The sequence below is a fragment of the Ooceraea biroi genome, chromosome 5 (assembly GCF_003672135.1).
Source record: "Ooceraea biroi isolate clonal line C1 chromosome 5, Obir_v5.4, whole genome shotgun sequence".
Taxonomy (NCBI): domain Eukaryota; kingdom Metazoa; phylum Arthropoda; class Insecta; order Hymenoptera; family Formicidae; genus Ooceraea; species Ooceraea biroi.
The window spans coordinates 4464879-4479157 of NC_039510.1; the positions used below are offsets into that span (position 1 = coordinate 4464879).

Genomic DNA, 14279 nt, shown 5'->3' on the forward strand with positions numbered 1-14279 from the left:
CTCGGTGGTGGTCGGGGAGATTGTCGTGAGCGCGAAGAGGAACGTTTTCAGGGGCGACATGCTATTCTCCTCGCGAATAGACGAGCGGATTTGAGGCTGCGTGCGACGCGCGGATAACGTCTTGTTTCCCCGTTTTTCCCTCGCTTCTCTCGCCTGTCTCGCTTGTAGAGGGTGAGGAGGAAGGTCGCGCCTTTCTCCGGAAAATTGATCTACGTTCTCGGGGCGGTAAGCTGTATTCGGCGAGAGTACAATGTTCGTCGCGATCGAATCCGACCTGCGGATAGTCCCCTCGCGCGACGCCGGAACGGACGAATGGACGGCGCATCGCGCCGAGTGCAATTCGAGAAGGGAGAACGGAAAAACGAGATACGTGCCTCCCCCTGCCCACGGCGCGAACGTACATCATCCGGAAACGCTGTTTCGCGCGACGCCTGAATGCCGCGCGCGGCCGAACGCGCAGATTTTGTCGCCGGGCGTCGGGCGCTGGTCTTCTATCACCCGAAAGCACAACCTTGCGGTTACGGTACATCCCATATAATAATGCGTTATCGTCGAGCGACGTCGCGTTCATGGCAATCCGGACCGTGCTTTTATGAAATTTAACGTCGCTTCGTTCGCTCGCGGATGAAACGGCGCCGGTTGGGATTATCGCGAGATACGTCCCGTGATATTCCTCGCGCGTAAGTCATCCGACATCTTTTATGGATAATACATATTTCGCTCGCGTCCAATAACGGCGACGACGACCCCGCAAAAATGGGCAACGCGCCGCGCGCGGGGTGGTACACTTTTCCTCATTGTAATGAAAAAATAGCGTTGTCGTGTCTTGGCGTTTTATCGAGTTTCCCGACCGGCCGGCCGGCCGGTCGGATTAAGCTGACGGGGAACACGGACGGGAGGGAAGATTGCGCGGGGGTGGCTGGTTGTGTGAAAGGGTGACGGGCGGAAGCGCGCGCTCAACGGCCGCACGTCCCGGCTATGGCCGCGTGGCTGTATCTGCAGTTTATTGCCGCGAGATACAGACGCGTCCAGGTCGAATACTCGCCCAGGGTAGGGGCTTGCGAGAGAGTTACGTTTTGTGATACAGGCCACGTTCGACGGACAAAGAGCGCCGTTTTCCGGGGGACGGCAAGGCGATGTCGTAAACCCGACACAACAATCGAGCAGCGCATCTCGCTCGTGCGGACCGGGGCGCAAAAGGTGGCAACTGGCGAAGCGAACTTCATCTTCTTTCCTTCGAGATCTCGCTCGTATCCGTCCTGGAAATGGCGCTCTAGAAACGCGATGAAACGGGGTTGTCGCAGCGCGACTGATCCGACAAAAAATTCATCGGACGTGCGATCATAAAACGTTTCTCGCGCTGCTTCTTACGAGCAGATATAACTGATCTCGCGATAATCGTCGTGTGAATTTCACGGAGATCCGCTCGGCGGATGGAATGATCGCCGAACGACTCGCGTGAGATTATCGTGCACGTTGGCATCTTGATTTTTACCGCACGTTGATCCTCCGAAGCTTTGCACGACGCGAACGTCGAGCGACGATGACGACGATGGAGCGTTATCACGCGTTAAAATATTCTCTCGCCGCGACGAGGGAAAAAAAGACGCGGAACTCGCGGAGAAGACTCGCGGGGGTGAAGAAACCGCCACGCAGCGCGTAGGCAAATTGCGCCGCCGCTCGATAATGCCACCGGTTCGTCGTAACTCTCGTTCGCGCCTTCGGGGAATATTTTTTCGCCCACGTCGCTTTCCATGCCCACTCCGTCCAACCCCCCGCGTCGCATCGCGCCGCACCGATAACCCGGAATTTTACAGCGGGTTGCCGTAAAGCGCCGCGACTCGCAACCCCTGGAGGTGCATCAGAGCCCTGTCTGACATTTTTAAGAAATTCCACCGCCCGCCTCTTCTTCCCCCCTCAGCCTCTCCATCACCTGCTTCACCCTTATCCATCCGTCGTCCACCGTTTTTTCGCCGTCGCTCCCGGCTGACATTATGCTAACCAGTCTCTCCGACCCTCGATATTTCGAGTCGCTCGTCGCTCTCCCGTTGATCTACGAGCTCTATCCGCAGTTTTCCTGTCTCTCTTTCTCTTGCACCGCCACTTGTTAACGCCTGCGAGACCAGAAGCTGCACCTCCCAGGACGAAATACCCTCGAACTGTCAAAATGTTACAAACCCGCCGGTCCCCGGAGAGCTCAGGGGAGAGCGCGGGGGTTGCCGGGACGGAAGTACGGAACGAGATTTCATCCTACCCTGCGTGAGTTATCGTCCTCGAAACCGATAGCGGCCTCTGATAACCTTTTCTTATCCGGATTACAATCCAGCCGCGTGCCGCATGAATGGGATTTTGCATGAATCGAGTTAGGAACTCCCATCCCGGGGAAAGGATAGCGACTCGGGATAAGAGCAACTACTTTACGACGATCGGCACAGTTAATAGATAAGTTCAAGCTGGTGGAAGCGGCTCGGCGCAAGCGAGGTTCTAATTTTAAATTCTATTCAATCTCCAATCTTACTCATCCCCGGCGATGACGTAAAATTTCAAGTGAATTCTAATTATAATTTCCATGCATCAATCGCGCTTTATGAATAACGTTTGCAATTCAATGTCGCTTTCACGGATTTCCCAGAACCTGATATAGGTAATCTCAACGCGATTTTTTAATTTATTAATTCTTTTTCTTTCCTTTTTAATTAATGATATAATTCTTTTTCTCTCAACGAAGGGAGAAAGTCATTGATAACGTTCTCCAGACGTCAATCTCTTTGCGGACGTGGGCCATTCGTTCACAACGGCATTAGGCAAGGGTTACTTTGTATTATCCGTTGCTCAGACGTGTTCCTGTCACACACCTGGCATATTTCAGCATATTTCGACGACGGGAACCCGATACGCGCCGTCGGGACTGCGGAATCGGAGCGATCGTCGCCCGTCGACGTCGGTTTATCGAAAATTTATTCGTTCCCACCGACACGCGACTGCCTGCCGCTTTGAAGAGGACCGACAGCCGCCGGCGAGCGTCGTCGCGGCGCTCGCAAATGAAAGTTACTCGATATCGCGTCAATAATGGTTCGACGTGCGCGACAAATGGCGCGCCAGCGAAAAACGGCCAAGAAAGGCGCGGAGCTCGAGCAAAAGGAATACCAGACAAACGCTTTTTCCATCGGAAAAAGCGCGGAAACCGCGCTCGTAAAAATGTCATTGCGCATCCGCGTGGTCCCGCAATTTTTGGCCGCAATACGTCATACACGCTCATATTCGCATCGCAGACGAGCCGCGTGACGTGAAAAAGGCCAGCGATATACGGTCGCTCACCGTCGCGATTTTGGTCCCCCCTCCCCCCCTCCCCCCTCTCCCCGACGTATTCCATGCTGAAGACATTTTTTCACATTACACCCGTTCGTTCAGCCACTCGCAACGACGCCGATTTATATCTCCGACACCCTCCTGTGATATCAGAGATCGATTCATGGGGATCGATTAGATCCAAAGTGTCGCAACTCGCGTGTTGCTGCCTCTCCGACGCATTATGGCTGTTCCATCGGAAACGTGATAAATATGGAAAGCGGATGAATTCTGTGAGACTACCGGCGCGCCGGGCAAGCTAACGAATTTATTGCGACACGCATTTTTAACTCTTTTACCCGCCGGCGATGAGAAATGGTCACCACCGTCTGGTTTCATCCTGATGCCAAAGAATGATGTCGAATAAAAATCTGCTTTTCGCAAGGGTGGATGTGGGGTATTCTTATTTGATACGCTTGTACATATACGCTTATATGTATCGCAGAATCCATTGCTGCGATAATAAGTTACATTCCTGTTTTGACACTTTGCGCGCGACCAGGCGCGATTCGATCGGCGCGTCACGCGCAATTCGACGATTCGTCTGCGACTTGCGTCAGGACTTTGCCAGAACGAGGAAATGCGCTGAATGCCGGCGAGAATATATGGCGCGTTTCGGAAGGATCCCGCGATCTGCCGGGGCTATACGGCCGCATGGAAGGGCAAACGGATTGTCGTAAATTCGCATTCGCGTAGACGCGCGAGCGTGCAAATATCCGCGCCGAGGAGAACTTTTGCCAACTTCCTCCGACGCTCATGCGGAACTTGCATCCCTGAGCATCGCGAGTATTTACATACTCGCTCCGAGGCTCGCCAAGCATTTCTCTCTCTCTTTCTCTTTCCCTTTTCGCTGGCTGCGAAGAGCCTTACGTTCTCTAATCTCGCGCCCTTTGCTCCGATAGCTGCGCGAACTTATAATCGAAAGGAGTTCGCGAGCGAAGCTTATCGAGTGATGCGCCAAAGCGGTGTTTCAAGCAGTTATCAAACGTTACTCGTTCGATCTCTTCTCCCCGAATCAAGAAACAGTTTCCGGTGATTGTTCACTTTTTCGTAACGACCAAGCAATTATAATATTTAGTATTCGCGATCACGTGTTCTCCATTGATTACCAGCGCGAGATCTCCCGTTGCAAGTTCGAAGATCAGGAAACTCACAGCCCTTGGCCGATCCCGTCCAATCAAACTTTTCCCGTAACGCAAATCAAATTTCCACGGTTCCACGCACGATCGGAGACCCAGGCGATTCTTCGAGGACCTTGTGCTTCTCGTCGCCAGCCTGAATATTTATGGCCGCTCGTCGAGAGGGGCGCACTCGTTTTCGCGAGTCCGTCGACAATGGAGATCGTCCTGTCGTCGTCGTCGTCGTTGTCGCAGCGAGCATGCCCATTAATGCGACGATAAATCAGGGCAATGTTCGAAAATTACGCGTGTAACGCGCCGTGAAATGAACCGATCGCCCGTCAAACCGTGCCGTCGTGAGATTCGGCACAAAGGGAAATAATCGTATTTCACTCCGTGGGGTTTCCGCTCGAGCCATTCTTTTCTTCCCGCACACGCTACGCGTTTCCTTCTGTTTTCATTCCCGCTGTGAATATTCGATGTTTCGCGACGCGAGAAAAATTCCGCGCGGTTCTTGAGTGCGTGATTGCTATAGCTCTATTAGCAGTTGTTACACTCAACAACAAGTGCGTCCGCGATTAACGTTAGACAGAAACCAGACAGCCGCGTTTCAAGGGTCAAACGCACAGCGAGGCTGCGAACGGCTTCTCATCACGTTCCGCGTAACGCACGTCAGCAGCTGCATCACTCCGTGCGCGGAATTGCACAGGTCATTCCTCGTGATGTCTCGTTAATGGACAAGAAGCATGCATGTGAGAATCTGACATTGAGGTCGTAATCTTATGTATAATATTACATTTGATCAAAAAAGGAAAAGAGACGTTGTGTCAAATGATTTTAATCGCAAAAAATTGATTTGATATTAAAGGTAATCTCTGATTAACATTAAGAGAGATCGACAGTTTTTCGGGACGCTTTGACTGAAATAAAATCTCTTTGCATCCTACGCATGTATCCCTCTCGTATTAGGAATTTCTACAGGTGACAGCGTGACGCAAAGTAATATTTCGTACCCACTTGCGAGTGCACGCGAGTGCAAGGCTACAGAGAGACACTCTCGGCGGAACGTTCGCGAGATAAATATTATTCATGCGCGATTGCGGACGAATTTATTTCGCCACTCGCGTCCGCTCGTCTTCCCCGTGACACCGGGCGTTCCGTCAAACGTCAGGAATTCCGCCCCGCCGTATAAAGCTGCGGCGGCCGCATCCCTTCGTGGATCGCGGGTGGATGCATTCCGGGTGCCTGCGGGCGAAATGTTTCTCCCGCAACCGTCCATGTAGAAAGGAAATTATATCGACAGCTCTTACGGGGACGGGGACTACGAGCAATGGGCGCTTTTCCTCCCTTTTCCGTTTTCCTTGATTTTTTTCCAGCGCGATCGGCACGGCGCCTTACGAGACTCGACAGCGGCGAGGCAGACGAAGGACGAAGGGCTTGGAAAAACGAGGATTCGGCCCGTTTCTTGAGCCTCAGTGTCGATCTACAGGAGTCCGTGGAACGACCAGACCGTTCTATCGCGCGAAATCCCCCCGTACCGCTAATGCAACTCGAGGCAAACAACGTTTATGTCCGATACGGGAAACTTTCCTCTCACATCTCCCTTCGATTCTTCCCTTTACCCCACGGATTTTTCAGATTCGTCTCGCGATACGCATTATTTTGTATATCTTGCTGTACTTTCTCTATCTATCCCGTATTTCTCATTTATATTTTCGATTATTGTTCTCGTCATTGTTACTTTTCTCTTCGTATCGCTTTCACGAAACAGTTTGTCATGTCGAGGTCATATGCACTGCAATACAAGCTATTGTCCGTAACAGCTGATTCGTTATGCACGAACAAACGGCGGCAGCGATTCAATCAGAGTTCGCAGCATCGATCAGCTGAGACATCCGGGCTTTCTTTCGATCGCGGAGCTCTCAGAAAGCTGCTCCCTTCTTTCGCGATGATGTCCCATATGATTTACGATGCGGGAGCCGTGCACGTACATCGATGTAAGTTAAACGAACCTCTCTCGTAGGCGCGATACTTTCATGGATGCTCATAACTGTGAATTTACTGCCATGCCGCTGCACGTACTCGGCAAAAAAAAAGAAGATCGACTCGTCGAGTATCCTATGCGAGGAAGTTTGCTTATCCACAGACGAGGTACACCACGAGTTATCGCCGATGGCCTTTTTTTATACAAGTATAAACTCTCGTTTACGAGTGCGTACTTTCTTGCGGAAATATTCCCTCGGAATATGAGATCGGCCATACACTGCCGCCGGCTACTTGCTCGCTCACTCGCTTGGTAGCGGGATTCTGGAGTGAAAAATCCCAAGGGATCGTGTATCAAATTTAGCGTCTCGCGGCGTAACGAATAAGTAATTTCACTCGCGAGTGAACCAACCGCTTTCGCTAAAACAAGAATGCACGATCGCGCTCGTTTGATGAATATCGATGAGATAATGAAGGTGATAATATGAGAAACGCGAAGCGCGGAGTGGAGTATTTTGTGGTTTTATATTTATTTCGCGTTTACCATCACGCTCGATCGGATTGCCACGCGGAACCAGCGCGATTTTATTGACAGACAAGCTCTCTTTATCCGTTGAAAAATGAGGAACGCGAGATTATCGATTCCGCGCCTGAAAAATGGACGAGCGAGGAGTACGAGAAGGCGGCCTAGAGGACAGCGGAGAGGACTGGTAAGGATTAAAGCAAATGCACTCTTGATTATCTCGCCGCGGTCGTGGCGCGAGACCGGGTTCGGGCTAAGAAAAATACGGAGAGAGCGAAGGTAATGCGAGAGGCCGATGAATACGCGGTCGGGATTTTTCACGGATCGATTATGGCGATTCAATTGGGAGACGGGGTGGGGGGGACGGGAGTGCGGACGGAATTTGTCGTTTCGACGTGGAGGCGAACGCGCCGGGACGCGGTTTATCCGCAGGAGGGGTACAAAGAGAGGGAGAGTCCTGGTGAGAGCGGCGACGTCCTCTCGAATGTGCTCTCCATCCATCCCGGCGGGATCCCGTCGGTGTTTTCTTTCCGTTTCCGGGCAACCAAATGGAGAAAGGTGCGTGACGGAGTCCCGGTGGTGAGACGGGACGGGACGACGCGGGGGACCAAGGAAGGAAGGAACTACGCGACCACGACGACTGCAAACGGGAGTTTGCCGAGCCACTGCGGCACTTCGGGGTACGCCGGTGCGAAGTAAAAAGAGACTAGGACGGGCTGTTACGTAATTTATGGAGCGGTTACGCGCAGCTCGTTCCCATCCTCCGTACCCGCGGGGGGCTCGATCGCGCAATGGGTCACGATCTCAAGTGTGCGCGCACCCGGGAGAATTATTCAAACATTTGTCGCACCGAGAGTGACGTACCGCACGACCGCAAAAGGAGAGTTTCAGAGGAGAGCGGAAGAGATAATCAGAGGGGAGGAAAGAGAAAACAGAGGAAATTATTGGCGAGGAAACGTGCGATCTTTCTCAGGAATACCTTTTCAAGAGACATTAATCGGATCCCAGTATTTATACAGAATGGAGATTTACGGATTTTTCGAAAAACTGAGAACGACTTTTCAGGTTTATACGCGTCGCACATTTTTTTCCATGATTTTGTTATGCGTATCCTAAATCCGTGCAGAAGAGAACGTCGTTTCATCTGGCGCGCACCAGATATTTAGCCGCAACGTGGAATTCTTAATGACACGGTACTCGAGTGTATTATTTCGCTGTGCTACGGATTGCCGCGAGGAAAGTCCAGCGCAAAAGCCGCGCGCACGTTTCATAAGCGGGAGCGATGTAAAATTTATAGATCGTAGAGGTAGCGTGTAAGAGGCTTAACTTTTCGGGCGATAATACTTCGCTAGTAATAGGTCGGAAGCCGGATTCGCACGCAGGCACACACACGCGACATATATAAAATGTATACATATACATATACGTAATAATGCGATTACTGATATCGGTTGCAACGGGTAGGGAGAGCCGCATTTCAACTACAATTATCCCCCGACAGTATGAAATACCGTATGAAATATCGTAGACTGCGCTGGCTGTGATAACGTCAGACCACGCCGTCACTGATAGTCGCGACGCGAATCCGTCGCGAGCGCGGAAACTTTTTCCGCGAGTATTCCGCGAGCGTAAAAGCATTAGATATTTTTCACCGGGTGTCCATTAAGGTGTTTACAGAACGAGGAAGGTGCGCGAAGGGGCTTTGTAACTTTCCGCAGGCAGGAAAAGCGGTTAATGAGGATGCAAATTTAATCCGTCCAGAAGAAATTTCATTTGTCACCAGTCTCGACAAATAATTTGTCGTGGCTCGGTGAATCTTATATAACTTTCAACGTTATGCGCGGTTATCAAAACCTATCCGCTGCCTCTTGCAAGAGGCAACGCGAGATATCGTCGATAAAGCTCGATCAGCACGACTATCGCCGATAACCATAATAAAAAATTTAAAAAGAATATGATATTAATTAAAGAATCGATAAGGGCGAGCTTTATGAACATTTTATTCTCTCGGAGAATTTTCCTTCGCGGAAGGTAGTTCGATGAATATTAAAATTACGACGGAACTAAAACTACCCGTAAACTGTCGTGCAACGTTTCGTACTGGCACATGCGAATAAAATGATTAAACTTTGCAGAATTTCTCACAATTTCAATGAAACATGCTTCTCCTCGTTTCGTACATTTGTATATGTGTTCTGTTCCTCGTGAACAGCAAGACCAGCATGATGATACACGCGGTTGCTCGGCGGTCTCGACGTTATCGTCTATGCTCGACCCTCGGGGGTTCATTCGCGGTTTTAGTCTTGTCGGGCGGAAAAAGCTCGATCGCGGCATGCACCGCTCTTGTGGCTTGTTTAATTAATCCGCCGCCTATAAAATTCTCCGTGGTTGGCCCCGGGTCGCGCCGCGTGCTCGTAAAATCTCGTCACTCGCGGCACCCTCGAAAGTTTTTAAATTCACGTGGCCATGGCCGATATCGGACGTGTCGCGGCGCGAGATATGCGACCTCGGTAATGGGACCGGACATTTAGAGCGTTTCGCGCCATAATTTCCTTGATTAAGCCGAGATACGTGGCGGATTGCCAAGAAGGGTGGCGTACCTCGGCGGCTTTTCCGCCCCGGCTGCCTCCCCGACGCCGGCGATGGTCGGCAAGTGTCCGCTCGCTCGTAAATAACATCGCGAATTAAGCGCGTAATTTTCGCGCGAATTACGAGCAGTCCCCCTCATCTATCTCGTCCGGGTTTATTTGCGATACTTTTACTATAAAAAAAGCGCGCCGCAAAAAAATTTACGATTTCCCGACGAAGTGCGCTGCCGGATAACGAATGTCCGACGCATCGAAATCTCTGCTGGGAAAATCGGTAATACGGCTGGAAAATTAGTCATTTCGCGAAACGCGCGCTCCGCGCGAGGCCGAGCGACAGGTAGAGAGACACGAATGACAATTGAGCGAGAAGTGACGGTGGGGATTAATGAGAGCAGAATTTTGACGGGAGTTAACTGCGTCGGAACGTAATGCACTTTTGCATCATTTTGTAGCGCGAAACGCGTGTATTTTTGCAAGTGCGCATTTCGCTCTGGAAGCGGCACGAGAGTCACGCGGTTCGATTTTAGTCCCCTTTTCTCTGCGCGCGCGTACAAATCGCGCCGTTGCGCAAGTCGTATTTCCGCGGCGTGCAGTTTAATATTCCACGTATCGGCATTTTATGCCCCGCTTTTAAGATATTAAACGTCAATGACGATGGGGGCGGATACGTGGGGATTTCGGCGATATTTCATTGGAAGTTTTGAATACATGTATGAGACCCCGTACGCATCTGTTCCTCCTGATTGATGAAATAGATTGTGCTCTTGTGACACGCACCTGCGTCTACCAACGCATCCTTTCACGTTCTGTTTTGGATTCTCCAAGGCACATATTGCGAGGTGGAAGATACATCACTTTCTCTCTCTCCAGAATGGGCGTTTCCCATCGGCTTTGCGTAATCTTACGACTGCCATCGGCTCGCAGTGAAACGCCGCATTGTATTTTTATCTTGCCCTCGTAACAGTCGTGGAATATATCAGATTTTACGATCTCAGCGCGGACTTGCGGAAAATTAATGTTTGTTCCCATTTAGCAACACATTTATAAATTGTAAACTCTGTTTCCATCTGCCAACTCGCGAGTTCAAGTGGCTCGTTACACGATGAAGTTAAAATTCCATTAAACGTACATTGTTCATACATACTTCTACACGTTAATATTATAGTTTCAAATGTTGAATGTTAATTTAATGAGATAATTGCATGCAAACGTATTTTTTTGTTAGCATTAGACATGTAACGCACGTGGTCAGGTAAAATATATGTTCCTCCTTTCGCGCAAATGTACCTCTGGATACCACTTGTTTCGCAAATAATTTTAATGTAACAACACAAGCGCTTTAAGTGACGCGCGAATTATCAAATTTCCAGTTGTTTTTCCGCGTGCGTGCGTTCGCTCTCCTCCGCGTTGAATTTGGATCATCGCGTTACTGTTGAGGAAATACAATTCGCTGGAAAGCTCCTGCGTCGCTAATGAGGCAGACTGCTTAATTACGTCTGCATTAATTACAGAAATATCTCACCGGTATCCGTCGTGTTTCATGACGCGTGCTACATCAAGTCGGAGAAAGAGTTCGCAGTAACGTTTCGGCATTATTTTCACCCGCAGTGACTCCGGCAGACGTTTGAGAGGAGCAGCAGGAACGTCCGCATAATCGCCGATGAGACAGACGGAAGACGCATTGACGCAATTGTCCCTTTGGCGCGTGGCCAGCATCGTTACGGCGGCCATGAAGGAAAAATCGAAAAGAAATCTGCATTGTCCCGGGGCATCGATAAAACCCCGAAAGCGCGGTCCTCTTCCCCCGAAGTTCAGGGCGTAATTTGCTCGTCGAAGTTCCGCTCCATAAACTTGATACCCGCGCGCGCACCCCGCCTTCTCTTCTCCACTTGGTCTCTCAGAAAAGCTGACTGTAAATAATTAAAGCAAGCATAAAACTCGCCGGGGCTACCGTGGTGTTCCGCGAGGCTGCGCTCGCCCGAAGCGCAGAAAAAGCGCATAAAGTTCCGACGGGGTGAATGCAGGAGGAGAGCACCAACCCCCCGCGGTCTCTCGGGCAGTTCTCGCTCGTTAAAAACGGCCACGTCGGCCGGCCGTTCTCGCGGCTCACCCGCTCGCTTTTTTCTCTCTGTCGCATGCCGTTTATTGCGCGCAATAGCGTTGATAGTGCGCGAAAACAACCCTTTTGAGCGGCCCAGCAAAACATGCCGCGTGTCGACGGATGTAACGGCGGCTGCGACGAGACTGTTCGCACGCTCGCTCGCTCGCTCGTGCCCGCGTTACACCAGTTCAGCGTCGTTGCACCGGAACAAAAAACAGCCGAAAGCTTTCGCGCGCAATATTTCGCCGGGTGCCCTAATTGCCTTAAAGGTTTTACATGGTTTCCGGCAGCTCGTGCTGCGTTCGGCGCGCGTCGATCCCGGTTGAGACAGAATTGACGAATTTTGACTGGTTTCATAATTAACTTTGAAGCGGCGCGTTTTCACGTACCGATATGCTTCGTGGAAATTTTCTCCTAACTCTAATCTACTCAGCAATTAATTTTTCAATCGTCTGTTACGCTCCGCAGTTTTCATTGCAAGGAATTCGGATATCGGAGATTTTATTCCGCTCCGCAGGTACCCATAGCGGACTACCTTTTATTATGTAATCGCTTCGGGGGTTGATACCGCATCTGCTTTGAATTCGTTACCGGAAGAGAATTGTTACGTTGCTCTCCCGTTCCCCGCGAGAAACGCAGCTCTCCCCGGCGTAAAAGTTTTGAGAGCCGCTGCTCTAGTGAGCGTTATATGAACCTTTTTACTGTAGCCATCTATCTCAAAAACTATGGTCGTCTGTCCGGAAATTACCCTATTATTTCACCGTGTGCTTCAAGGGACCAGCTTAGAGTGGCGTGATAAAGTCATCCACCTTTTCTCCCTTTGCCTCCCTCTTTTTCTCGACCCAAAATCTATTAAAGAAATCGTCGACGGACACACGTCGCAATCCTCGTACAAGTCGTTTCACGGGCCGCTCGCTCGCACCTGCTCGCGCGAAAGAGCAGCGAACGACGTGATTCACTTGATGAACGAACGAACGAACGGACGGACGAACGACCAGACGGACGGACAGACGGACGAACAGTGCGGCCGGCGCGAAGCGACTGCAACCCCGCGGCGATAACCCGTCCCCTTTCCATTTTTTATGACACCCGAACCCGGCGACGCGCGGGAACGCGAGGGGTCGACGGGGGTTGAACCGCGGTGTCGACCTCTCGGGGGCGAACGAGGCGCGCGCGCCCGAGAGGTCGCTGGTATTTCCAATTTCACAGAGCGTGGGTTAACGAGGCCCACGAGGGGCGGAGAGAAGTTAGGGCAACCACCCTCCGTAACTTCCCTCGCTCCCTCCGACGCCTTCGTCGCCGCCAAAACTGACGCCGACGTCGGGTACCGCCACAGCGCGCACCCCCTTTAAACGCGGCTACCTCACCGCGCACCCCGCACGACGTTCCATGAGGTTCCGGCACATTACCTTCGCTGATTACCGGGCCCACCCCGCGGAGTATGTCACCCAGTCGCCCACGAGACACATACCTTCCGGTATAGGGCGACCCTTTCGCAGGTACGGCCAACCACCTCGTCTAACCGAGATAGGCATCGCTCACGAAAACGGAGACGAGAGCGAGCCTGCTGGATCCTCGAGAGAGGCTCGAGTGTTTGGCCGCTTATAGGCGTCGCGTCGCTTGATACGTCCGCACGGATCCGACGATGAAATTTGAGACGCGAGTAATATTCCACTTTACTGATACACGTTTTACATATCATGTGATAAAATATTATAATGCGATGAAATATAATAAATTCAAGGAAACACGAGGCAAAACGTAATTAATTATATTAACGTAATTAATTATATAATTATATTATAAACGTAATTATGCAATTCTGTGGCAAGTGCTAATAATAATGTAATCGTGATGTTGGTTCTTGTGTCAGCAGGGCAGCGCAGAAATTGAATCTGTCGTCGAGTCCGCATCGGAGACGACGCTCCGGCGACGAGAACATCGGACCTGACGAGCTGCCCATTTTTCCCAATGGATACGCGGCGCTCCTTCTCAAGTCACCACCTCCGGCACCACCCGCCCTACTCAGGAGGATAGGCGTAAAGGAGCTCACGGGGGTCGGCAAGGTAAGCTATCGATATCGCTGCCTCGGGCCGCAGGCGACGAAGTTTCGCTCGTTCACTTCGGAAAATACCCGACCTATGAATTTATACCGGCCGATCGTTCCCATCACGACCACGATGGAATCTATATAGACATACCACGTCTGGACGTTAACCTTGCGTCTTATAAAATTGCTTGAGAGGCTCACGAAATTTTATAAGACACTTTTGATAACATGAGACCAGGACTCGATGCATGTAAAATAGACGCGACTTTAGAATCAAGTGCGTAAACCGCAAAAAAGTTTTTCTGGAAAACTGACGCGACGTTATTTATCGATTTCCAGATCCATAAAAAGGAAACCTGAATGGAATTAATTATTTCTCCTGATGAACGGATAAAACAAATTCGCTTCCTTGCGATTGTAGAGGAGGCCACTTCCGTTCGAATTAATCAATCACGTGAACCTGACGCGAACGCGTTCTCGCATAGGTAACGGCGTCTGTTCTTCCTCGATAGGATTTCCGCGCAGTTTAATCGGGACAGAAGAACCCGCAGCGGGCCTCCGCCTAGCC

The 14279-nt window shown here is 50.8% G+C and overlaps 1 protein-coding gene across 2 annotated transcripts in view; it reads left to right on the forward strand.

The window, feature by feature from the left end:
- The window catches only part of LOC105287618 (kinesin-like protein CG14535), a 218458-nt gene that overhangs the window by 94324 nt on the left and 109855 nt on the right, over positions 1-14279 (forward strand). For both annotated transcript variants that reach the window (XM_026969485.1, XM_026969486.1), the window contains exon 2: positions 13538-13727. In XM_026969485.1, coding sequence (XP_026825286.1) covers positions 13538-13727 — 190 coding nt within the window. The remainder of the gene's footprint in view (positions 1-13537; positions 13728-14279) is intronic.